Source organism: Sus scrofa, chromosome 9 (genome assembly GCF_054392235.1).
Source record: "Sus scrofa isolate SSC_HxYL_T2T_F1_AM1 chromosome 9, Sscrofa_HxYL_maternal_Yorkshire_Landrace_v2.0, whole genome shotgun sequence".
NCBI classification, from domain to species: Eukaryota; Metazoa; Chordata; class Mammalia; order Artiodactyla; family Suidae; genus Sus; species Sus scrofa.
Window position 1 is genome coordinate 140957579 of NC_139391.1, and position 27356 is coordinate 140984934.

At 39.3% G+C, this 27356-nt stretch overlaps 2 protein-coding genes across 10 annotated transcripts in view; one reads left to right on the plus strand and one right to left on the minus strand.

Annotated features, from left to right (window-relative positions):
• Positions 1-14255, minus strand: part of ZPBP (zona pellucida binding protein) — an 81723-nt gene extending 67468 nt beyond the window's left edge. For 2 of the 3 annotated variants that reach the window (XR_014814386.1, XM_084974591.1), the window contains exons 1-3: positions 14026-14255; positions 11685-11765; positions 3667-3792 (exon numbers count right to left, since the gene is read on the minus strand). Coding sequence is in view for 2 of the 3 variants with exons in the window: in XM_084974591.1 (XP_084830717.1) it covers positions 3667-3792; positions 11685-11765; positions 14026-14152 (334 nt within the window). In the remaining variant the exon portion in view is untranslated. 3 annotated transcript variants of the gene reach the window in all.
• A 27-nt stretch (positions 14256-14282) lies between these two features.
• The window catches only part of SPMIP7 (sperm microtubule inner protein 7), a 49055-nt gene continuing 35981 nt past the window's right edge, over positions 14283-27356 (plus strand). The window contains exons 1-3 of one of the 7 annotated variants that reach the window (XM_084978546.1): positions 14283-16223; positions 17273-17840; positions 24680-24777. In XM_084978546.1, coding sequence (XP_084834672.1) covers positions 17282-17840; positions 24680-24777 — 657 coding nt within the window. In that variant the 5' untranslated portion in view covers positions 14283-16223; positions 17273-17281. Of the gene's footprint in view, positions 16224-17043; positions 17841-24679; positions 24778-25432; positions 25523-27356 lie in introns of those variants that run through there. The other 6 variants (XR_014816882.1, XM_084978551.1, XM_084978548.1 and 3 more) reach the window with 6 other exon arrangements.

A 27356-nucleotide genomic window follows, 5' to 3' on the forward strand; every position in this document is an offset into this window, starting at 1 on the left:
TCTCGCTGCCTCTGTTTTCTACGTATAAAATGGGTTAAACAGCTGTGCTTACTGCAAAGAGCTGCTGTGAAATTTAAATGATTCATACGTGTAAACTGCTTAGCACAGTATCTGACACATGATAAACTGTGTGTTTATTATTTTTAGAAAATTCAAAATAAAAACACTAAGGGAAAAATAAACTCACTGAATGCATCCATACATATATCTATATTTATATAGACATAAATATGTGCATTTACTCTATGTATGAATACACACACACACATATATATGAACTTGCGCGTGTGTAATTATACATATAGAAAATGCATAAAGAAAAGCTAAGGAATATATTTTAAAAGCTGAGGACAGTGTTTACCTGACAGGGGCTGGGGACAGATGAATGGGGATTTTTAAACATTTGGAAGGCTCAATGGTCTTGATAATGGTATATCTTGGCTTTTATAGCAAGTTCAAGGATATCTGTTTTATCGTGCTGCATAACATATATCTTATGCAGATTTGTATATATCAGATGCTTCATAATAAAAATAGTAAGGTAGAGTAAGGTATAATATATGATCTCATTTGCAGTTACAGGGTAAAGCTGAACATGTGTGTGTGTGGGGGGGGGTAGGTGCTTACATATGCTTGTGTGATCATTTAGAAAAGTGGGAAAGTCACACACCAAAAAGCATTCATTCATCAAAACAGTGTCAGGGTTGGAGTCAGAGGTACACGTCTTATTGCAATAAAGAAAAAATACTGGGAGTTCCCATAGTGGCTCAGTGGTTAATGAACCGGACTAGAATCCATGAGGACACGGGATTGATCCCTGGCCTCCTTCAATGGGCTAAGGATCCGGCATTGCCATGAGCTGTGGTATAGGTTGCAGATGCAGCTCGGATCTGGCCTTGCTGTGGCTGTGGAATAGGCCAGCAGCTGTAGCTCCAATTCAGCCCATAGCCTGGGAACCTCCATGTGCCATGGGTGTGGCCCTAAAAAGACAAAAAGACAAAAAAAAAAAAAATACTGGAAGAGAGACAGAAGAATACCACAAGAGAGACGGGGCGGGGGGGGTGGGTACCAAGCCGATCAATCTAAGACTTGGCCGGCCCCTACACTTAACAACTCATCCGAACAATCTGAGAATTTCTCTCCAAAGAAGAGTGCAGGTCCATAACTACACACCCCTTAGGGAACTATCTTTGGAATGTCCACAATTAAGGTAACTAAAGTCCAGAGAAGGTCTCTGTTTTTCAAGCTCTAAGGAAATTGGACATTTCCCAGGTCTTTCTGCAAGAACAATGACAGGACTGAGCTTGAACGCAGCAGGGAACTATGATGTGACACTGTACTGAAAACCAAACTAGAATCATGATGTCGGAATTCCAGGGTTGTCTGGAACTGTTTTTATAAATACAAAAGCATTGCATCAATATGCTTTCGTCCTTACCTGGAAATAGCTATGTTTCTGAACATCTATTTTCCATTATGAAAGTAAGTAAAATAAAATATCACTTTAAGGAATCAAAATTCACTTACATACTATACTCTGCAATTCAAACTGTAAGATCTGGCCTGGCATCTTAGAGAAAAATGTGTTTCACACTTCAGTTTCCAAATCAAAGGAGTAACAAATTACAACACAACAAGTGAACACTTAAATGCTTCTATTTTTGAACTCACAAGAGTTGTAGAATCAAATGTAAAATATATTTAATATACATGTGTGCATTATATACTGTGCTATCAGAGAGCAATAAAAATAAAATATGATTATGTTTTCAGTATCGGATCCCTTTACACGTGGCCCCTGTCACTGATTTATATTAACTGCCCAACCTCTTAGGGTTTACACACTGACCTCTGCTAATTCCTTCCTATGCGCTATACTGCAGTCAGGCAGAGCTGACGGCTGCTCTTTGTACCCCTAATAGCTCAGCATGTATCATCCACCAACGAGTCTCCCACTAAGAGCTGAATAATTCACTCTGAAGACACACCACCCAACTCAAGAGTGGAGAAACTCTTTAAACCTGCAGCATTTTAGAGTCAACGTAAAATATTATGGTAATGTACAACTGAAATTGTTCATCTCTATTAAATATGAATTAAAAATATTTCAGAATAAATATTTCCCATGAATGTTTCTTCACAGGAAAATCATATGTTGCTTTCCTCTGTCCAAGTCCACAACATAAACCTGTAGGTTTTCACCCACAAGCATTATCCGAAATACCAATAAGGGGAGGGAGGGAGGAAAGGAAGAGGAAGGAAGAGAGAGTGGCGGAGAGAAGAGAGAGAGAAAGAAAACCTGGTGAATAGAGTAAGAAAGAAAAACTTCCTCAGGAGGTAACGCAAAAAAGGTGCTTCCTTGAGCAGATATTTAGGATGAAAATTGTTCTACAAATTTTCATCAAGGCTGAAAACAAAATCAGCTTTTATTATCATTATTATTATTATTATTATTATTATTATTATTATTATTATTTGTCTTTTTGCCTTTTTAGGGCCGCACCCACAGCATATGGAGGTTCCCAGGCTAGGGGTCAAATCGGAGCTGCAGCTGCCGGCCTGCACCACAGCCACAGCCATGCGGGATCTAAGCTGCATCTGCGACCCACACCACAGCTCATGGCAATGCCAGGTCCTTAACCCACTGATCAAGGCCAGGGATTGAACCTGCATCCTCATGGATGCTAGTCAGGTTCGTTAACCGCTGAGCCACGATGGGAACTCCAAAACCAGTTTTTTAACTATACTGCAAAAACAAATCAGCTTTTAGCAAATGAAAAATTATAATAAAAGTAAGACAGGCATCTCAAAATAATATAACAAGAAGCTAAAAGGAGAAAACGTTCATCAAGTCCGTCATACCAACAGTAATATCTATGTGGAAAAAAGTTATCTCATGAGAATAGTATCTTATTTTCTTAAAAATCTGCAGACTGTAAGGTTACTATTTAGATGTCTCAAGTCCATCTCCTCCTCTGGATAAAGACCCAAGTATTAAATTTCCTCTCTGTAAGCACAACGTCAATAATACATTATTCCACAACTACTGCCAATCCATGCTGTACATTTAAAAGTATGTTTTTAATACTAATATACTGAATGTTAAATTCAGCATTTTTTTCTCAAAATGGATAATAGTATTTAAGCTTAATTCAAATAGAATCCATATTGTTTGGTCAGGATTTTGGACAGAATGAAATATAAGACCAAAAAATACATAAAATCATAACTACTAATAAAGTCTCAAGTTTTCCCTACATGGGGCTGCATAAAACAAGCAAGACCATAGTTATAAATCTAGAGCTCAAAGTGCTCCTTTGTATTTTTAACAAAAACCAGAATCATATTTACTTCTTCACACATTCTTTGCTAACAAAAGACTAGCTGAAGTAATCAAAATGACTTTATGAACTTCACCAAAAAAAGGAACTTTTTTGAAATCTGAATGCTTCGCAACGTCTCCAGTTTAGTCACCCAGTGTATCTCTGTGTCAAATTAAGATCTGTGGAAATGGTCACTCCACCTGCACTGTTGGATTCTAACTCCAAAAAGACATCCCCACAGGAAGAAGAAGTGAGCTGACACTTGTATATGAGATACAAACATTCTTTTTGTTCTGAGTACATTTCACACATTTTTAGTTTGACAACTGAAACAGAATCCTACCTGAAACGATTTTTCCTTTTGGCCCATGCCACTGGAATGATGGGTCTACCAGTTCAAAATTCCGCAGCCGCTGGGTTACACATAACACATGTGGACTCTTTTGATGGAGCATAACATATACTTTCACTGAAAACACAATATTAAAATGTTCCAATAATATTTTATGTTCATTTATGCTCTATAATGGCTTACATTTCTGTAGTTTCAGTTACATGTTTTCATAAGGTTTCTTTGGGTTATTGCTATTACTACACGAGACTAAATTTCATTACATTACATATAACTAACATTCAAAAACATACACTTATTTTATTTGGGATTATGAGCGTATCTCAGTATAATGCATTGGTCTTTTTATTCAGAGTTCATACACACTAACTTATTCTATTCTCAGAAAAAATAAATTTTTGGCCATGTCCATGGCACACAAAAGTCCCCCAGCAAAGGATCAAATCTGTGCTATAGTAGTGACCCTAGCCATAGCAGTGACAATGCTGGATCCTTAACCACTAAGCTATCAGAGAACTCGTCAGAAAATTATTTTAATTATGGAGTATTAAGAGAATTCTATATCTAGACTTAATCTGTTTTGCAAAAGATCAAATCTCAAAGAAATTTACAGGATAAATTCTGTTTAGATAAGGGGAATAATACATTATTCACAATGACACAACACAATATACTGAATTTAAAAATTATAAATATGATTAAAAATTGACAAATATTGATGGATTTTAATTATTAAGCATTTTCCCCACTTGTTTTAAAATTCAAAGAATATTGCTCATTAAACAAGCAAAAGTAATATTCTCTATGAAATACAAAAGGAACACAGTAAAGAGTCAATTGTTTTGAATTTACTCATCAGGAAGCCTTTAGTAAAGTTTCTAACAGCACTGATCAACCACATACTAAGATATCTGTGATCCAGGAAGATAAAAGTTTTTTATGAAAATCAAAACTCTCCTTAAGTCTAAACAGAGTAATCTAAACTTCCACCACACAGCATGAAGTTTGCTGAACGCAGTTTTTAGATAACTCACCTTGCTTAGGTTAAGAAAGTTTGCCTCTATACAACCACTATGGAAAAAAGATATATGCAAAAAGATATATGCACCCCTATGTCCACTGCAGCACCGCTCACAATAGCCAAGACATGGAAACCACCTAAATGTCCATCGACAGATGAATGGATTAAGAAGCTGTGGTACATGTGCACAATGGAATTCTGCTCAGCCATAAGAATTTAGAATGAAATTTGCATTTGCAGCAACATGGATGGAACTAGAGACTCTCATACTGAGCGAAGTAAGTCGGAAAGAGAAAGACAAATACCATACGATATTACTTATATCTGGAATCTAATATAAGGCACAAATGAACCTATCTACAGAAAAGAAACAAACTCATGGACATGGAAAACAGACTTGTGGTTGCCAAGGGGGAAGGGAGGGAGGGGAATGGACAGGGAGTTTGGGGTTAGTAGATGCAAACTATTGCATTTGAAGTGGATAAGCAATGAGATCCTGCTGTATGACACAGGGAACCATATCTAGTCACTTGTGATGGAACATGATAATATGAGAAAAAGAATGTATATATACACATATATGTGTATGACCAGGACACTTTGCTGCACAGCAGAAATTGACAGAACATTGTAAATCAACTATAATACAAAAAATGAAAAAAATAAGTACCAAAAAAAAAAAAGAAAAGAAAAGAAAGGTCCCCTCTACCCTTTGTTATTTGTTTTCCTGGGATACTTGCATCTATATTATAAATGTAAATGTGTATAAATTTTCTTATATCATCCTTTGCATTTTTCCAATTTCAGTACAAATTTGATATTTATTATTTAGTATTATTAAGACAGCCATCTAAGATTATAATAGCCATATAAAATGAATTAGGCAGATTTTCTTCTAGAAATTTTCTCTGAAAGAATACGTAAAGTGTTTATGTCCTTGGAAAACTGTATAGCCTGGTAGTTTTTTGGCAAGGAAGGATGTAGGAGAACACATTTTTGATTACCAAGCAGGAGAATTTAATTATGAATTTACTAAGTAATTTAATCAAGTCTGTTTTAGAAACTTACATTTTATTAGCTATTCCCTACAAGTTTATTATGTAAAATGGGTAAGAATATTCAGTTATGATTTTAACTTTTATGATATCTTTATTTATTCACAATATTGTTGTACTTTTGGTATTCTCTCATGAAACAGTTACCAAAAAATGTGTCTACTAATTGCTCCAAAGGCAACTCTGGGGTCCATTCAACTTATTTTTCTTCTCTGATCTCTTACTAATTTCTCTTCTTACTTATCTCCTGCTTACCTCGGTTTAAATGTCTCTTCTTTTCTCGCCTTGGAATGAGTGCCTCTTGTATGACAGCGTCGCTCCCCAGCACAGCTTACCGGCCTTCCTCTCCAGGATCTGTCCTTTACACACACCTCGTTACGTCTCTTTTCACACTCCGTGCCCTAGCCATGCCAGGCCACTCCGACCACGCCTCACCGGAAACCCCGCACACCCCATCCTTTCTGCTCTGGCTTGGGCAGTCCAAGTACCTCACACCACTACTGCTGCTTCCTCGAGACCCTACTAACCTCTGTACATACGTAAGTCACAGAAAACATAAGTGAATCCAGAAGAGCTTCCCAATGCAAGATCAACATACGAAAATAAATAACTTTTCTCCACATCAGTAACAGTACCTTAAGTTATACAACAGGAAACAAGGTAACACTGAGAAAGCACTAAACAGAAGTTAACCTTTGCTCAGATAAGACCAACGTGAGGAACAAGTTCACACTCTCTCAAGAGATGAGCAGTTAGACAAAGCGCCGTAATCACGGGAGTGCACACTTGCAATTGTAAAGATGCCAACCTATCCCTCTATTGATGGATATAAGCAACATAGTTATAAGCAAAATCCAGAAGAATTTTTAAAGAAACTCTTGAAGACTGATTCTAAAATGTATTTGGAAAATTAAAGGTTCTTAAATAGCTAAGACAATTCTATAGAAGAAAAGCAGAGGAATGAATAGCATTACAAGTTTTTACAAGCTATTAAGATGAATTACAAAGCCAGACTAATTATAACAAAGTGTTCTGTTGTAGGAACAAAGAATAGTGGGTCTAGGGGAAAAAGCAAGTATAAAAAGACTATTATATAATAAGAGTAGCACCTTATTGGAGGTGGAGAAAAATAGATTATTCATAAATCATGTTTAAAAACTATCTCAATATATAAACAAAACTGAAATTAGATTTATACCTCACACCACATACCAAAAATAAATTCCAAATAGACTGAAGATTTAAAGGAAATCATTATTTAAAGAAAATGTAAAATAATACCTCTATGTATTTGAGATATGGAAGGACTCAACGAAAAAAAGCATCAACTTTTCATATTAAAAAAAGTACTGAACTCAACTCCTGAAGTATTAACAATTTCTGTTCAATCCTATAACACAGGTAAAGGTAACATCTGGGATTAAAAGCATCACCAGTTTGACATCTGGGAGAACATACTGGAAACAAAGATAATAATGAATTTATAACCAGAATATAAATAGGAAACGGACTCCTTTGAAAACAGCAGGAAAATGATGTGCACAGGTAACAACTTTCAGTTTGGCAAAAGTGGGGAACCTGGGTGGTATTTCATGCTGGAGGAGGTGTGAATTGGGGCAGCCACTTTGAAGTGCAATTTCAATGGCATTGAGAGTGCTCAGGCCTATGATGATGAACTTCTACTCCAGGACATAACAGACCCGGACACCTTCTGAACATGCACAAAATGAAATATTCAAAAAGGTATTCGTCACATGTGCCAAAAATTTAATGAACTGAAAGTACAACTATAAAATCATTACTGAGTGAATGGATACATGAGTGGATGAAAACAGAAGACCACCTGGTCAAAAACAGTAAGTGAAGAGAGAACAAGGGAAAGACAGAGTCACAGAATGGGAAACTGGCCTCCATAGACAGATAGTGTCACTTTGCATAACAGAAAACACCAAAGAAATTCTACACAAGACAAATTAGGCAGTGAGCCTTTTACAGAGGCACAACTAGTCACACAAGTAACAATCTGCTTTGTGATGTAAAAAATACACACCCACCTGAAGTGTTAATTCACTGCAAGGATAAATTTAAGCACATCCGATAAAAGAAAGCAATAAAAAGGGAAGTTAGTTATATGTAACTTTTATAACTCAGGTTTAAAAGCTGTAGTTTTAAAACAAAAGCTGTGTTAAAAGTGTGGTATCAGCGAAAACAGCAGAATAAGAAACTCCAAAAAATAATCCCCTTCATAAAGGAAATGAGGAAAATGGCACATACCGTTAGAATTAACATTTACAGAACTCCGGAAATTAGTCAAAGACCTGCAGTAACCCAGGAAAAAATGTATTCAAGAAAAACAGCTGAATCTCGGTTTGATGGGTTGAATTATGCCTCTCCCTAATTCATATCTTTAAGTCCTAATCCCCAACACCTAGAAAGTGAACTTTTTTAGAGACAGAATTTTTACAGAAGTAATCAAGTTAGAACAAGGTCATTAGGGTAGGCCCAAATCCAATATGACTGGTCTCCTTACAGAAGGAGGAAATTTGGACACAGACAAATACAGTGGAAAAACGAAAGCCATCTCCAAGCCAAGGAAGGAGAACTGGAACAGGTCCTCCCTGAGGGACCATGGCAGGACCCAACCACACCTCCTCAACTGGACGTCTATCCTCCAGAACTGTGAGACAACACACTTCTGCTATTTAACCCACCCAGTCTGGGGTGACTGGTTACACAAGCCCTCGCAACTAAAACACCTGGTAAAAGCAGTGAGCCTATAGCATTTTAAGTTTCTCTATTCCTGTTACCCCTTCCCGGCTCTGTAGTTAACTTTGAAAACCAATCTGCCACAGTCATTATAGGAACCAGCAGCCTGGCAGCTACTAAAGGGGAACATCGGGAAAGATGGACTTCAATGCCTCCTTCCCAGAGAACTGTCATTATTTGACCTTTCTGGCAGTGCCCTGGAAGGTACCGCTCACCAAGCTATCTTTACATGACCTAACTTGGAGCTCACCCACTGTAAAAAGCCGTTTCCCCAAAGGCATTTGTCAAAAACAACTAACAGTGAGCAATCCAAATACTAAACTGAGAATAGCATTCTACTTACAATAGCATAAAAAGAATACAATGTTTAGGAATAAATTAAACAAAAGTAGTACAAGAAGACATATACTGAAAACAAACGTCATTGAGAGAAAATTAAGAATACCTAAATAAATGAAAAAACACAACATGTCATGATTTGGAAGACTCTATAGTGTTGATATGCCCAAAATTGATCAGATTCAAAGCAATTCCTATTAAAATCCTAACAGGCTTTTTTTCCCCAAAATTGACAAAGCTGTATCTAGAATAACATAGAATTTCATGGGACCCAGAATAGCCAAGAAAATCTTGAAAAAGAGCAACTTTGAAAGAGTCACATGTAATAATTCCAAAACTTAATACTATAAAGAAATCATCACCAAGACAGCGTTGTACTGGCAGAGGGACAGACATACCTACCGATGGAAGAGAATTTAGAGTCCATCAAACAACATACATCTGGGCGCTCCCGTTGTGGCGCAGTGGTTAACGAATCCGACTAGGAACCATGAGGTCGCGGGTCTGATCCCTGGCCTTGCTCAGTGGGTTAAGGGTCCGGCGTGGCCGTGAGCTGTGGTGTAGGTTGCAGACGCGGCTCGGATCCCGCGTTGCTGTGGCTCTGGTGTAGGCTGGTGGCTACAGCTCCGAATGGACCCCTAGCCTGGGAACCTCCACATGCCGAGGGAGCGGCCCTAGAAAAGGTGAAAAAAAAAGACAAAAAAAAGCAAAACAAAACATACATCTACGGCAAACTGCTCTTCAACAAGGGCACCAAGACATTCAATAGAGAAGGAAAAGCTTCTTAAACAAATGGTGCTGAAACAAGCGGATATCCACATAGAAAACAAGTGAAGTTGGACCTCTGCTTCATATCATATGCAAAAATTAGTTCAAAATGGATCAACAACCTAAATGTAAGCACTAAAACTATGAAATTCTTTTAAGAAACTACAGGAGTAACACTTTGTGACTGTTGATTAAGCCATCGTTTCTGATACATGACTTCTACAGCACCAATACTAAACAAAAATAGAAATTAAGCTTTAGCAAGTTTAAAATGAGCACTTTAGAGAACACCCTCAAAAAGCGAAAACATGATCCACAGAATAGAAGAAAATATTTGAAAATCCAGAATCTGATAAGGGACTGTTTTTGTATGAAAAAACAAAAACAAAAAACCTCTTCCAATTCAATAACATAAAAGACAGCCAGATTTACTAGAGATTCTCATACTAAGTGAAGTCAGAAAGAGAAAGACAAATACCATATGATATCACATATCTGGAATCTAATATATGTCACAAACGAACCTTTCCACAGAAAAGAAACTCAGGGACTTGGAGAACAGATTTGTGTGGTTGCCAAGGAGGAGGGAGAAGGAATGAGATGGACTGGGAGTCTGGAGTTAATAGATGCAAACTACTGCATTTGGAACGGATAAGTAAAGATATCCTGCTGTATAGAATGGGGAACCAAATCTAGTCACTTGTGATGGAGCATGATGATGGATAATGTGAGAAAAAGAATGTGTGTGTGTGAGAGAGAGAGAGAGACTGGGTCACTTTGCTGTATAGCAGAAAGCTGACAGAACATTGTAAACCAGCTATAATGGAAAAAATAAAAATCATTTTAAAAAACAAGATGTAAAAAAAATGGGCAAAGGACTTGAACAGGCATCTCTGTCAAGAAGGTGTCCAAGTGGTCAGTCAATAAACACTTGAAAAGAGGTTCCACACCATCTGTCATCAGGGAAACGCAAATAAAACCACAATGAGAATCCATTTCACAGACAGGGGATGGCTACAATTTAAAAAGATGGACAATAATAAATGTTAACATGAATGTTGGGAAATTTGAATCCTCATAAATTTCTGGTGTGAAAGTACAATAGTTCAAACTCTTTGAAAAATAGTTTGGCAGTTCCTCAAAACGTTAAACATAGAGTTCCCATATGCCCCGGAAATTTTACTCCTAGGTCCATACTCCCAAGAGTATACTCCTAAGAGAACTGAAAACATATGTTCACACAGAAACTTGTCCAGGAGTGTTCATAGCAGCATTATTCAAAATAGCCAAAAAGCGGAAACTTCCTAAAAATCCAACAATTGATAGATATACAATTGTAGTATATCCTTATAAAAATGAAATATTGATACATTCTATAACATAAATGAACCTTGAAAACATCATACTAAGTGAAAGAAGCCACACACAAAACACAGAATGTATGATTCCATTTATATGAACTGTCCAAAATGGGTAAATTCATAAGAGACAGAAAGTGGATTAGTGGTTTCCAAAGGCTGAAGTGTGACTCCTTAATACATGGGTTGTTTCTTTTTAGAGTTATGAAAATGCTATAAAATAGCGGATGGTTTCACAGCCTGGTCAACAGAGTGAAAACTACTCAATGGCATACTCTAAGAAGTTTTACCTCAATAAAAAATACATACAGAAAAAGTTATAGATACTATGCCTCATGTAGCTACTGTAAAATCTTATTCATACAAAATCTTTATGATATATGTAGATCTCATCTGAAAAAAGTTTTAGCTTAAGAACTGCATGTATTTAATATTATTTATTATACAATAACAATAAAAAACACTGCAGACAAATTTAACTAGATTACTTTTAGAAATAATTATTTTTGCACATGTAAGCAGTTATAGCAAATAGAATCAGACTGTAAGTCTGTGGAAACAACTTTAATCCATGTCCATAGAAGGAAAAGGGCCACAGAGTCTAGGATAACTGGGGGACATTAGCCTTTTGCAAAAGACAGATAAAACTTAAGCAAATGCCAATTACTTTCTTACAATTACTGCAAATCAGTTTATTAATACCTGGAAAATTTGGTGATCCCACTATTTTCGCTGATTCTTGGGTCAAGTGAAAACTTCTTGGTAATCGATCCAAATATCCAACTGTCAAAAACAAAAAGGAGAGAAATGATCAAAAATCTGGCTTATGATAAATTTCAAGACATTCAAATAGTATCATGACACAGTATATTTTATATTTGTTGAAGGGGAACTGACATTCTGTATCTCTGTTCCAACTCTATCTCCTTCATGGGCTCCAATGAAATAAGCATACCCACTGCTTCCCCTCTTATGTCTCACCTCCAGCTTTTTATACATCCACTTAGAATAGCCCCATTTTTAAAAACTGAGGTCCCCACCTTTCAAGACTCAAATCACAAGTCCCTCCTCCCTCAAGACTTCTCTTGGTACTTATTATCTCTTAGCTTCCATAATACATCATCAGCACCTCTCTTGTAACACTCACTCTACATTATATGCCAATTCTGCCTTATTTTATTATAAGCTCAAGAGACAGTAGTTTAAGTCTTTATGTCAACATATCAAGAACCGGTCCCTTTTGACTGCCTTCATCCAACTCCTCCCACTCTTGCCTCTGGTGACCACAAATCTGATCTCTTCTTCAATGAGTTTTTTGTTTTTGAATTGACTTCCAACACTCTGTTAGTTCTTATTATACAAGAAAATGATTTGATATTTCTGTACATTTCAAAACGACCACCACCATTAGTTTAGTTATGATAAATCACAAAGACATTACATAGCTATTGACCATATTCCTCACACTATATATTTCATATCTGTGACTCATTCAATTTGCAACTGGAAGTTTGTACCTCTTAATCTCCCTATTTATTTCTTCCCCTCTGGCAAACACCTCTTTGCTCTCTAGCTATAACTATTTTGATACGTGCATTCTCATTTGTTTCATTTTTTTTAGATTTACATATAAGCGAAGTCAGGTGGTATTTTTCTCTTATTTCACTTAACATAATGCTCATTGGAGCAAATGGCAGCTTTTGTTATTTTTTATGCCTGTGTAATAGTCCACTGTCTTCTTTATCCATTCATCTATGGACGAGCACTTAAGTTGCTTCCATATCTTGGATATTGTAAATAACACTCCAATTAACATAGGGGAGCGTACTTCAGATTAAAATTTTAGAATGGTATTGTTGGCTCATATAGCAGTTCTACTTGTAATTTTTTGAGGACTCTCCATACTGCTTTCCATAGTTACCGAATCAATTTACATTCCCGCCACAGGGCACCAGGGTTCCCTTTTCTCTGCAGCACCACCTTGAACATTTATTTGCTGTCTTTTTGATGATAGCTACTTTGACAGGTGTGAGGTAACTGCTCACATGGTTTTGATTGACATTTTCCGGATGGTTAGTGACAGCAGGCATATTTTCATATGCCTGTATACCTTCCTTGGAAAAATGTGTATTCAAATCCTCTGCCCATTTGTTAATCAGATCGTTTGTTTTTTGTTTATGTATTTTGGATATTAACCCTTTATTGGGTATATATTGCTTGAAAATATTTTCTCCCATTCAGTAGGTGGCAGTCAAAAGGTACAAATTTTCTAGTTGTTAAGTACTAAGGAATGCACTACACATATGATTAATGTAATTAACACTGCTGCATGACATTTATGAACTGTTGAGAGAAAACCCTAAATTTTCAACACAAGAAAAAAAAATTTCTATTTAATTGTGTACCTAATCATTCCCTAAACTTATTGTGATAGTCACTTCATGATGTAAATCAAATCATTACGCTGTATGCCCTAAAATTATACTGTATGTCAATTATATTTCCAAAAAACTGGGAGAAAAAAAACAGGATCCTTAAACCTGGAGGAAACAGGGTTGAGAGGGAAAAGAGGAAGGCAGGGCCAGACTGGGAAGGTCTTTGCAAGCCTTGCTGTGACACTGCAAAAACCAGGAAGCGAATAAAAGATTTATTAAAAAAAAAAGAAGAAGCCTGTGTTTTCTAGGTAAAACCAATAGATGGAGCTCCACAACCACGAAAATTACAAAACCTTGGGCTGTCTACTCATTTTGAAATATACTGAGATCCCGAGCCCAGTACATCATGGAAAACTGGCAAAGGAACATGGGCTGATTCGAGGGTTACTAACAGCCAATGTAACCTTAAACCTTGAACTGTGGGTGTTTTAACGACCTCTCCAGCCCATACGTCATCAATGTCCAGTCCTCTGCTCCGCACCTACACCCTATTCAGTGTACAGTGGGTGTCGGTGATACAGGCCTTCCCATCAGCAGGTGCAGGCACGTGACATACGAAAACCTCCGGGAGCCTCGGGAGCCGTCCGCCGCCGATGCCGACGCCTCACCTGACGGGGGCGCCCGCAGCACCAGCGCGGAGAGCAGGAGGACCACCGCGGCCCGGGAGAGGGGGGAGCCTGCGGCCCGGGCCCGCCGCCAGCCCCGCCGCGCCCGGTCGGGGGCCGAGGCCTCCATCCACACGCCGCCGCCGCCTGCCGACCGTCGACGCAGAAGGTCGTTAGGGGGCGCGCGCGCCCGCCCACCCTCCGGATGCTGGCGGGCAGCGAACCGGAAGGAGGTCGGGAGAAGGGCCACCCCTTCCGCCGGGTGGGGGCGGGGCCAGGGGCGGGGCCCGGGCTGCCCTCGGGCCGCTTCCTGTAGATGCCAGAGGAGCTGGTCAAAGCCGCCCGCCTGGGGAATCCGCCGCCGCTAGGGGAACTCAGAGGGCATGAGGGATCTGTGGAAGGTTCTGGACCGGATGGAAGAGCCACGGACCCCGCAACCCGCGCCGAGCTTGGCGCAGGCATTCGTGGGCCCAGCACGGACCCTGAACAACAGATGGGAGGGTCACGTGACTTAGCCGTGGTCCAGCCCTTGGAGGCCTTCTCCTGATGTCACCTGTGGACCTGTGGGACTTAATTGGGAATGAAAGTGGGTCCTTGGCCACGGGTAGAGTGGAGCAAACAGCCTTGGATCAAACTGACCTTACTGCAACGCTCTGCCTGGAAAACTGTGTTTTATCATCTAAATTCAGGAAGATGTATTAAAGCATCCTTACGCCTAAGTGGCCACTTATAGCCAGAACGTGTTAAAACCCTCTACTTCTCTGCAGCTGGAAAGATTTGCTTAACATGAACAGAACTACCGTGGAAGTACATCTTGTGCAGTTGGTGCAAATACATAGAAAAAGAATGACGTTTAAGCAACTGAAGAAGAGAGAATACCTGTAGCAGGAAGAAATGAGTGATTCAGAGTCCACCGGAAACCATCACGGGGCGTTCTTCGCTCAAGGAAAGGGATTTCACACTGACCACCTAACTACCCAAGTCAGCCTCCCTGCTTGTTTGGTAGCTTACCTCAAACGTTGCTGCCTTCCCGTGTATTTTGGTTGCACCACTGATATCATCACCCCGCTGTCTTTCCGTTGGCCTTCTTTATATGTCCTCAAAGCTAAGATCTTGTCTGTTTTGCCACCATCTTGATTTGACCTCAACTCCTAGGATAGTTCCTGGTATAATGTAAGCATTCAAATAGTCATAAATTTTAAAAAGAAAAGGAAAGGGAGTTCCCGTTGTGGCTCAGCAGGTTACGAACCCAACTAGTGTCCATTAGGATATGGGTTCCACCCTTGACCTCTCTCAGTGCATGAAGGATCCAGGGTTGCTTTGAGCTGTGGTGTAGGTCTGCATACATGGCTGAGATTTGGCGTGGCTCTGGCACAGGCCGGCAGCTGCAGCTCCAATTTGACCCCTGTCCTAGGAATTTCCATATGCAGCAAATGTGGTGTGCCCCCCCCCCCCCCCGCAGCCATGCAAAGAAAAGGAAAGAAAAAAGTAATAGAAAGGGTTAAGGCTTCTTTTTAATACCAGAACCAGGACGAAGACATGTCTTAAGGACTACGTAAAAATCCTAAGTCCTTGGTTCTTACTAAGAAAATGAAATGAATTTTATGCATCTTCCTTGAGTTTCCTGGCCGTGTTTATGCATGTGTTAAATTGGTAAAATGTATATAGTACATTTTATTCCACTGAGTAGAGTCGCTTATTTAGAAATTCTTCCTAATCTATATAAAATCCCAAATTAAATTTAACCTTTTCAGGCATGTTTCATAAAAAGAGACCTGAATGATTTAGATCCAGCCAGCATTTTGGTTAAAGTCCTGCAGTTGCTTTGAGCACTCCTAGGAAACGTATTTTACTGAATAGTGCCCAGTCAGTCACTATATTTGTCCAGGTATATATTCTGCTAAAAATACTTTTAATTTTTATAAGCAAGTAAACCTGCACATAGGATTTTTACCAAATGAACTTTGGACCATGGACTTCTAAAGAATAAAGGATGGAGAGGACTATTCAGACATGCTGAATCCTGAAATCTGGGTTTTCTGTCATCGAGAATTTGCTTCAGATCATCAGTCTCTCCTGCCGTGGTCTGCTGTGTCACTTTCTAATGTTTAACCTGAGAATCAGCTGTGATATTGGAGCTCTTAGGTAATGAGAAGTGTGATTCTAAAGGTGGAAAGCTAACTCCTAAAATCAGAAAGAAGGTAGGTCTGTCTGTTTATTTATTCATATTTGTTTACTTTTACTCCAGTGGGGATGGTGTGAGCTCGTGTGCCCAAATTCTCCTATCTGGAATTTCTTTGGTAGCGTTCATGCAAGACCAAGTTATCTCATTGGAATGAGCTTTTATATGAACAGTATATTGATGACCTATTTTTTTTTTTTTTTTTTTTGCATGTGAGCTAATACCTGCTATTTTTTGTAGTCCTGAAATGAATTTAAGAACCTTACTGAGGGGGAGTTCCTGTTGTGCCACAGCGGAAACCAATTTGACTAGGAACCATGAGGTTGAGGCTTCGATCCCTGGCCTCGCTCAATGGGTTAAGGATCCGGCGTTGCCGTGAGCTGTGGTGTAGGTTGCAGATGAGGCTTGAATCTGGCGTTGCTGTGTCTGTGGTGTAGGCCAATAGCTGTAGCTCGGATTCGACGCCTAGCCTGGGAACCTCCATATGCTATGGGTGCGGCCCTAAAAAGACAAAAAAAAAATTTATATTTAAGTACATGTTTTGTAAGTTATATTTATGACATAAATACTTAAAGTATATAGAGATGTACTTTAAAAAATGTGTATTCTCATTTCATTAACTGCCACCCTTTACTAATATCATTTACCCATACCATATCAACTTATGGAAAAATTAAAAATAACAAATGAGCACAGTTTCCTAAGCATTGATGAGAAAACTATTGTGGAGACATTCCTAACAAGGCTGTTTCTGTTTTTCTTAAGAATTAAATTATGATGTATATAGTAAAAGGTCCAGTGTATTACGGTTCTAATCGTTGCCAAGCAACATGGGTTCTGTTATATTTTCTGGTTCTGGTCCCTTACTGACCTATATGTATTTCCTTTGGTGGAGAATATGCATTTACCTTAAAAATTAAAAAACAAAACAAAAACCTACTTATTTTGAGAAAGCCAAATGAGTAACTGTATTAGATTAACCAATCCTCGGTGATTAGAAATAGAAGAGTTTTATTGATCAAGGGCGTACCAGAGGCGCTTAATACAGAGTCATCCAAAATTTTACAGAGGACGGCCATGGATATGGATTCACAGCACACACCTGGGAAGATAAGTATCTCTGAAGGGTCCTTCCTGTCAAGGGCAAGGGCTGTGGAGAATGTAGATTACCCACACCACCGTGATCTCTTAAGGAAACTGAACATGCCTTTTGTGAAAGGGGTTGAGGACAGACATGACTATGGCAGAATTGAGAAGAAATGCAACCCTGCTTTTCTTAAATTTCACCCTTATCCCCCTTCAGCACTGCCCGACTATCACTTACACTATCCTTATCCCCCGCCCTATGGACCGGATTATCCGTTATTCCCCCTTCGGGATGATGTACCTTTAGGTGACTCCTGTTCAGGGTTCTTGAGTCCTGGTGGTGATGCCGACTTAAAGCCTGGCGTTGGCAGAGCCATACCAAGCCTGGTGGATTTCAGTGATGTGAAACCTCAACATCAAGTTCCCAGGCCCGACACAGGATTTCAGACGACATTAAAAAGGAAAAACCTTTTATTCGAAGAACTAAAACAGGACAGGAGATGGAATTCGAGGGCAGTACCAGACGTTTCCATCAGAGCAAGACTTGGAGGTAAATAAAGTGACATGGGCTTTGTAATTTTTAAACATTCAAAGGAGGGAGAAGAGCATGGATATAAGATTCAGTATTTAGTAGTTAATTTAACATAAAATTGTAAATAACTGAATAAGGAATTCTTTCATTTAAATTACAGATTGTAAACAAAAAGTAATGAGAATGATAAGCCTTTTGTAAACCTATTTGTAAAAAAAAAAAAAGTTGGTTTGCAAAAAGTGCATTCATTAGTATAAGTGGCAACACAATGTCTATATCAGATAATTTATTCTAAACATACAGATAATCTAATTTTGTCTTAATGAAATTTATGTTTAACTCCAATCATTGCATATCATGCCTCCATATCTCTCTCCCTTGAAAAAATAAATCTGCTGATGATTATCAAAGAGTTAGGTTATGGGGGCTGAAATAAAACGGGAAAAGAGTTGAAAGTAAATTGGGGAGTCTAGTAAGAACAGGAGCTGAAGATAGACAACCCCTGCATGAGTAACTCCACCACAGCCCTGGAGGCAGGATTGATGACTACATACTGATAAACGCACCACATGATTCCTACCTAAGACCTCCCAGAGTGTCACAAGTGTGCCAGAAGTGGTGAGCAGCACTTCCAAAGGAAAGCTGCAGGCAGCTGTTTGGAAATGTGTCTGGCAGGTGGGGAGTGGAGAGAGATTAACAGGTTTGAGCATATGAAAAGGAAAAGGCCAAAGGCTATTGCAAGAGATGCTCCAGAGCTGTAGCCTTACAGCCTTAGGGGGCTCCACCCGCTTCACCACTCCTTTTCAGCCCCCAGCCACAGACCAGAGGCCTAGGGAGGCTTTGTGTGGAGGAACCTTATGTCACCATTTTTTTGAAACATTGGTTCTAGCTGCTCCTCCATAAAGAGAGGCCGCAGGCACTTGGAACCAGGAAGAGAGTGAGAAAAAGGCAAAGGTAATGGAAACAAAAAGCCCACGAGACAGTGCTCCCTAACCCCACACTCCAGATACCCACTTTTGAACTAGAAAGAGCAATGTTGTGAGAGATAAGCATAAGGTAAGAGTTACGCTTTTAATGTGCTCTCTCAGTTATGACCTCAGCAGGTGGGCTTGGGGAAATTTCTTAGTTTGGAAGTTATGTAAATAATAAAGACGTTGAACAACTTATTTTAAGAAGTAATTCTTCTACAGTCCATTGGAAATACCATCTAGACAATGGGTGTAACTGAGAAGCAAATGCATTGCACATTGAGGGACCCACTGATGAGCTCAGGTCACGGACACAATGTATTTTTCACTGATTCCAAACTTATGTGATTTTCTAATCTGTCAAGAAAGGAGCTTGAGTTTAATCTTTTGCTGATGTTGCAATATATAATAATAGTCACTGTCAAGAACACGTATTTAAAGGAATTGAAACCTTACTGATTGTAGTTCTATTTTAGACAAGTATGCCACTTTGCTTGTAAGCAGAAAATTCCAGCCATTTTGTTTTCCATAGTGACTGCTCCAATAATGCGCAATTATAGTTACTTGCATTCAAGAAATAGACCCCAGAGGTCCTGTTGTGGTGCAGCAGAAACAAATCCGACTAGTATCCATGAGGACGTGGGTTGGATCCCACGTTGCTGTGGCTGTGGTGTAGGCTGGCAGCTACAGCTCCAATTCGACCCCTAGCCTGGGAACTCCATACGCTGCTGGTGTGGGCCTAAAAAAAAGCAAAAAAAAAAAAATATATATATATAGACCCCATTTGGCCATGGTGTATCATCCTTTCAAGTGTGTGTTAAGTTCTGTTTTCTAGTATTTTGAGGATTTTTGTATCAGTATTCATTAGGATATTGGTCTGTAACTTCTTGTAGTGTCTTTGGTATCAGGGTAAGATTGGCCTTAGGGAATGAGTTTGGAAATGTTCACGTTTTTTTGGAAGAGCTTGAAGAGGATTGGTGTTAACTCTTTTCTAAATATTTTGTAGAATGGACCAGTGAAGGCATCTAATCCCAGGCTTTTCTTTGTTGGGAGGTTTAGTTACTGATTCAGTGTCCTTATTAGTTATAGGTTTGTTTATATTTTCTCTTTCTTCACAATTCAATCTTGGTAGGTTATGTGTTTTTAGGAACTTGTCCATTTCATGTAGGTTATAGAATTATTTGGTCTACAACTGTCCATAATACTTTCTTCTAATCCTTTTTATTTTGTAAAATTGTTGGTTGGAAAAACCTCAGGGCAAAATCTAAAACTGGCGCCTGTACTCAGAGGGCAGGGAGAGACTGAAGAAAGAGGCAGACACTCCACATTGGTAGGTGGCAGGTTGAATAAACAACGGAAGTTACTTATGATGCTTGTCTTGGATGGCCACAGGATGAGTAGATCTCCATACCGGCCTGCCACCTTCTTAAAAGTTTACCTAGAGGACCTAACAGGGTTCAGTCATGTATCCTGCCCAGATAGAATCAACAATACATTACTCTCTCAAGGCTGTGTCCTTGAGACAGCTCCTACTGTGGAAATTGTGGGCTGAACATACATTCCAAAAAGAGCAGAGGGGGTGAGGAGCCTCTGATTTCCTGAGTTCAGCTCATGGACATCCTCTCAGTGACCTCCTCCAACAAAAACCAGTTGTAATGTCTCCTCTTTCATTTGTGATTTAACTATTAGAGCCTTCTTTCTTTTTCTCTGATTCAGCATAGCTAAATGTTTGTCAATTTATTGATCTCTGTAAGAACCAACTGTTGCTTTCATTGATTTTCCCTATTTTTCTGTTCTCTATTTTGTGTATCTCTGGCCTGATCTTAATTATTTTCTTTTTTCTGCTAGCTTTGGGTTTAGTTTGTTCTTTTTCGAAATCCTTAAGGTGTAAGTTTAGGTTATTGATTTGAGATCTTCTTTAATGTAAGCCCTTATGTATATAAGTTTTGCTCTTAGCACTACTTTTGCTAAACCCCTAAATTTATGTTTTTGTTTTCATTTGTCTCAAGATGATTTCTAATTTCCCATGTTATTTATTCTTTGACCTATTGGTTAGACGTATGCTGTTTAATTTCCCAATATTGATTTTTAGTTTTATTCCATTTTTATCAATTTCTACTTTCATTCTCTTGTGATCAGAAAATGTATTTTGTCTTTTCAGTCCTTTTAAATTTACTAAGACTTGCTTTGTGGCCTACAATATAGTCTATTCTAGAGAATGTTCCATGTGCACCTGAGAAAAACGTGTATTCTGCTTGGGTATTCCATTGGTCGGAGGGTTCTGTATATGTCTGTTCGGTGAAATTGTTCAAGTCCTCTATTTCCTTACTGATCTTTGTCTGGTCGTTCTATCCATTATTGAAAGTAGAGTACTAAAATTTCCAACTATTGTTGTAGGGCTCTTTCTCGCTTCAATTCTGTCAATATCTGTATTATATATTTTGAATTTCAGATGTTTGGTTCATATAAATAAAATAGAGAATATAAAAACAACTAAAAAATAAACTAAACCTAAAGTTTGTTCTTTGAAAAGAGCAACATAATTGACCTCCCTTTTTATAGATTGAGAAAAAAAAACTGAGGAGAGACTTCTAACAAAGGGTGTTTTAGATATTAAAAAAAGACTCTATCTATAACCATTAGAGGAGAGATAACACATAAATTTATAAAAAATACATCAAATAGTCCTTGAATCTTTTTTTTTTTTTTGTCTTTTCTAAGGCCACGCCCACAGCATATGGAGGTTCCCAGGCTAGGGGTCTAATTGGAGCTGTAGCCACCAGCCTATGCCAAAGCCACAGTAACACAGGATCCGAGCTGCGTCTGCAACCTACACCACAGCTCACGGCAACACTGGATCCTTAACCCACTGAGCAAGACCAGGGATCAAACCCGCAACCTCATGGTTCCTAGTTGGATTCATTAACCACCAAGCCACAACGGGAACTACAGTCCTTGAATCTTTTGTTTAGTTTTTAGTTCTTTAAAAGCACCATATTTTAGAAATTCTTTATAATAAAAATAATAGGGTCTATGGGAAAATAGTGTTTATAGTAGACCTCTCCAAATTAACACAATTTGATGAATTACACATAAAACCCATTCATGGTAAAAATATGATCACAGTTTTAAACATGTTAAATCTCTAATAAATGAGGAAATGCTACCATGCTTTCCTTGACCAAAGACTTGATGTTTGTTTGGTGGCATGAAACTGCTAAGGTGAGAGTATGGGTTATGAAAGAGAGGTGTGTAATAGCTATTCCCTAAAATGGCTTTTGGCAGTTCACCCCTTCCTTCATATGCCTGCTCCTTCTCCTGTGGTGAACTGAGGTCCGTTTCCTTCTCACTTTGACTGTGGGCTTGAACACAGGAGTGGCTCTGGCAGGTAAGCTGTTGGCAAATATGATGCCACTGGAGGCACAGAAATTACTGGCACTTTGGGGTTAGTACTTTTGAGATTATTCCCCTGGAGTTTCAGTCCCTGTTTTCTGAGAGACCCAACCTAGGCCCATAGGAAAAAAATAAATAACAAGGCATTAGGTCATTAAGTCCAGCTAAGCTCCCACATAAGTCAACACCAGCTTGCACCACATGAGTGAGGGGTCATTATGGACCTTTCTAGCTATCCGAGCTTTGCCATAGGACATAGGGCACTTCATAATACCGGGAGATGATGAGCAGTTGTTTTAAAATACTAGTTTGGGGTTGTGTATTTTGCACCAGTAGATATGGAAACAAGTTTAAAAGAAAAAAAAAAAAAAGAAAAAAAAGACATCATCATACTTAGATGACATATACCTGAGATATTGGTTGTAATTCATTGCCCTGACACTTTCTTCTACTCTAGCTTAAAATCAAGACTTTAGTTTTCTTGTTTTTCTAATTTTTTTTTCCTAAGCAGCTGCTAGCATGGCTTCAAATCAGTGGGTAGCACAAAGTGCCATATTGCTGCTATTGGCATGAGAGTCTTCTGGAGGGTTTTCTTTGGCCAACTAAGTCATAGACATAATTATGTTTCTTAGAATCAAAATGATCATGGAATTCACAGCCACCTCTCTCACTCTGCTTTGGCCTCTCATCTCAGCCTCTGTAACAAACTCCCACCAACCTAGCAGATTTAAACAAAACCCATTTCTTACAAATTTGTGAGTCAGAAGCCTGGACAGGCTTAACTGGGTTTTCTATTCAAGATCCAACAATGCTGTTTGTTCATATCCTCTTTGTTCATCTCTGGAGGGTCTGGGGAAAAAAATCTGCTTTTAAGTTCATTCAGATTGTGCGGAATTCAGTTCCTCACATCTGAGGCACTGCCTCCTTGCTCTCTGGCAGCCAGGGGCACAGACTGCTCCTAGTCTTTTCACATGCCCTGCTCCATTTCAGTCAGTAAGGCGGTGTCAAGGCCTTCTCACACTCTCCTGTCTCTAACTCCCTTCACGGTCCACCGAGGTCCACCGTTTTCCACCCCTCACGTGCCACTTCCCTTTGCAGAGTCTGTCCTGAGTGTCTGAGTCAACTGTGGACTGACTCGTCTTCAACATTATGAAAATGATGTTACTATATTACTACTATAGATACTAATAATGTTACAGCTACTCATCAGTAATAAATGTAAACCACATGCCAGAAATTTGTCAGTTTCTTTAAATACATCAATTGTGGTTTTCACAGCTCTTGACAGTGATCATTAAGGGGGTCAAACAATTCATGAAGTCACACTGGTGCCTGAGCCAGAAAGATGTCCACTGTTAAGCCAAGATGTGCGTAGTCTGTTAGGCAGCTCCGCCAGCTGGGGCGGAGGGCGGGGGGAGGGGAGCTCATGTGACCCTGTGCTCCTGTGTATCTTAGACCCTCAGGCAATTCACTTTACTTGCGTTTAAACGTCTCCCAAACTGCAGCACTGTGGTTACTTCTTTGAGTTGGAGTAACTCGTGAGCCAAATCTAAAAGTAGAGGACCAAGTCGGAAGCCCCCATGGGGTAGGAAGCAGCTCTCTATGTACAAGCTTTGTCTTCACCCACATTAGTCCCCTGTGCAAACCAGAGTAGTTTGCAGACGTTACCAATCTCTATGATTAAAGCTTTCCAAGGGCAGTCTCTCTGGGTTAGGTTGTTCCTGCCTCATTGTTCATCCTCCCTGGCCACCCTCTCATGGTAGAGCCATACCCGCCATCAGTAATTTCTTATCAACATTGGCGTTGCTCTCACAGGGTGGGCCGACCATTGCCCATACTGTTCCCTTGCCTGGAATGACTCTTCTTCCACCTCCCTTTGTTATCTGAGCCCTACTCAGTTGTCAAGATGAGAGCAGGCCTTACATCCAGGAGGATGTCGCTGGCTCCCTACAGTCTGGCTGGATTACATGTCCCGCCTGCACTCCCACCGCACTCAGAGCTCAACTGTTATTATAGTCCCCACGTTGTATCGAAGATCTGCTTCCACATATGTCTCTCCAGTTGTTCACCAGCACCGCAAAACCAGAAAACCTGTCTTCCATCTTTACATATTCATCTGCCCACATTTGTGCTAAGGCAGCTTTTATGTTTGCTAGTCTCCTGTATCATCGGGTGAATTATTTACCTAGTAATTAACACCTTTGTGTCTCCACTATCCCCATCATGTCTACACCATAGACAGATTCATGGTACCCAAGAGATCTCTTCCAACAATAACAAATAACAATTCTACACTACTGTAATTACTCTAACACGTAAATCCAGAGCTGTTCTGTTTGCACTACTGAGAAAAGCTGTTAGATACCCCACTGAAAAGTAACACCCCACAGTTTAGTTTTCTAATGGGCAATGTTTCTGGTGGTAAAAGAAGTTTCTGTGGCATTTGGTATGTATGTATTTTGTTTGTACCCAAAGCACATACATTTTTGCGTTTAGGTTGGACAAGCCCAGTGAAAGTTACTCCTTTACGAACTCACCATGAAGAATATTCAACACATCACCCGTATACATTTGACGAGGAAGCAACAAGTACAGTAAGACTTTCTTGCTTGGTAGTGTTCTATAATATTTGTCATCAGTTTATTTCGTTGTCTGTGGATTTGATATTTTGTGCCCCGTCAAGAATAGTTACTGTGTATAAAGTACTTCTTATGTGCCAGGCACTGTGCAAAGTTCACAGTCATTGTATATTACGCATTATCTTGTATCATCCAAACAAAAACCTCATGGAACAGGGTGAGTTCTAGATGATTAGTGCCCAACCCAGACCCCCTCTACTGGCAAGTGCACCCTCCCCTGTAGCAGTGACTAATGGCCACTAAATGCCTGGAAGCCACCAGCTGGACACTGCACCCTCCCACACTGACCCCTCAGACTTTGGCCAATGGTGGACATCCTTGAAGAAACAGAATAAAGCAAGTCTTCAGCTGACACCACATTCTCATTAGCTTCTTTTCCTTGTCCCATCCTACTCTTCACCCCAAGCACCCCCGCCATGTATTAAATGATGAAAAACTGTGTTTCAGCCTTTGCTTCTGGACACGATAGTGTTGTTAGCCCCTATTGTGTGAGAAAGCTGAGGTCCAGTGATGTTAAGTAACTGGCTTTTGACCACAAGGGTAGTAAATATAAGATCAAACTTTAACCCTGGATATCTTTCTGAATCATTATCCCATGTGGATTTTGTAGGCTCTGAACCCTTGGCATTTGGATTACCTGAAGACTCTTCAAGGGATACCTAGATTCGGCAAGGTTAAAAAAGAAAACAGCTCTATTTAGGTACATTTTACACACCATCAGATTTACCCGTTTGAAGTAAATTTTGAGTTGAAACAAATCAGTGTTTGTTTTTGTTTTTTCAGGGTATTCACAGAATTGTATACCCATTACCAAAATCTAATTTTAGAAAATGTTTATCACCCCAAAAAGAAACCCCATGCCTATTAGCAGTAGAGATATGGATACTTTCAAGGAATCAATTTCCATTTCTGTAACTTATATGTACTTCCTAAAGCTGATCTGCCTGATAATTTATCTGTAGTTAAGAGACTCGGACTGATTTCTTCTTTTCTCTCTTTTCCCACCTCTCCCTTTGCCAATGGCTTTTGTAATCTTACCACAAAGAGGAAGGGAGCATACCTCCCACAAATCGTCGATTGTACTAGGGCTGTGGAACAGAAAGGTCATTCAAAACAAATGTCACCAGGGCCTCCTTTACTCAAGATGCCGTTTGCCCAGGCCAGGGCCTCACGGCTTTCCTTGTTTATGTATTTTTCTCGGTAAGAAAATCATGGCATTGGAATGCGGGAGATTTGGCCTGTTTTGAGCTCTTCTAAATTTTGCATAAAATACAGAATTCAGTTACAAGGGAAAAGAAAATTTGAATTTATTGGGTTCACTTACTCCATCTCCACATTCTTCTAAGAATCCATTGCTCCTCAGCAGTGTCCTGTGAGAGCACATGAAAGGGACCATTATAAGAAATGGAAGGCATTTATGTCTTTTTTTTCCATCTAAGGCTGTAAATTTAGGGAAAGGCTACATGCTTTCCTTAGCTATCTATTTTAATAGAGTTAGAACTCTGAAGTTGGTGCTTGTCATGCAAAAGCATATAAGCATACTTATTTATATTTTTAAAAAGCTTAGGCTTTTATGACAAAGTAAATCTTAATATTTTACTACCAGTAGTAGAAGGTAACTAAGTTACAGGGGACAACACTGCCAATGGAAAAACAACTGCATTAATATTTTTTTTAGCATCACAAAGCTATTAAGAAGAGTTCCTACTGTGGCTCAGTGGGTTAAGAACCCAAGGTTGTCTTTGTGAGAATGCGGATTGATCCCTGGCCTCGCTCAGTGGGCTAAAGATCCGATACCGCTGGCAAGCTGCAGTGTACATCGCAGATGTGGCTTGGATCTCATGTTACTGTGATTATGTGCAGGTCTCAGGTGCAGCTCCAGTTCTGCCCCTAGTCTGGGAACTTACATATGCCACAGGTGCGACCATAAAAAGAAAAAAAATCTAACAAGGTGGAGATGAATTGCTGGGCCAATGAGGTCAGGAACTCTAAAATTTAAGCCAGCACTTAGGTCACTTTGGCCTCAGAGGAAGGGGAAATAAACTTTGACTGAACACTTCCTAGTCTCACAGAAATAAAATATCCAAAATTGGAATTGGTCTTTGAAAACCACCCACTACTTTGGGCTAAATTTCTGAAGGCCTTCTCCCAAGAAGTAAGGGTCAATTGATAATACAAACGCCTTGAACAGACTGCAGCTGGCTTCACAATAAATGGGAGAACTTCCAGTCTTGAACTGGTGCTCCAGTGATCCCAGATTACTGTCCTTCCCAGGATCCAGAAGGAGACAAACAAAACTTCTTTGGAGGAAGATAATATATTAATTGCTAAGTCTCAAATTATTTTTGTCAAAAACTTTTAAGATATCGTGTTTAACACACCATCACCAGTAACCAAACACATAAAGAGAAAGGACACTGTGAATGAGAATGAACAGAAATGAGAGAAAACAAAAAGAGAAACAAATTGTTTCTAGACAGTAGACATATGCATAGAGTATTCAAAAAGGAAAAAAAAGATGAGCTCATAATTTT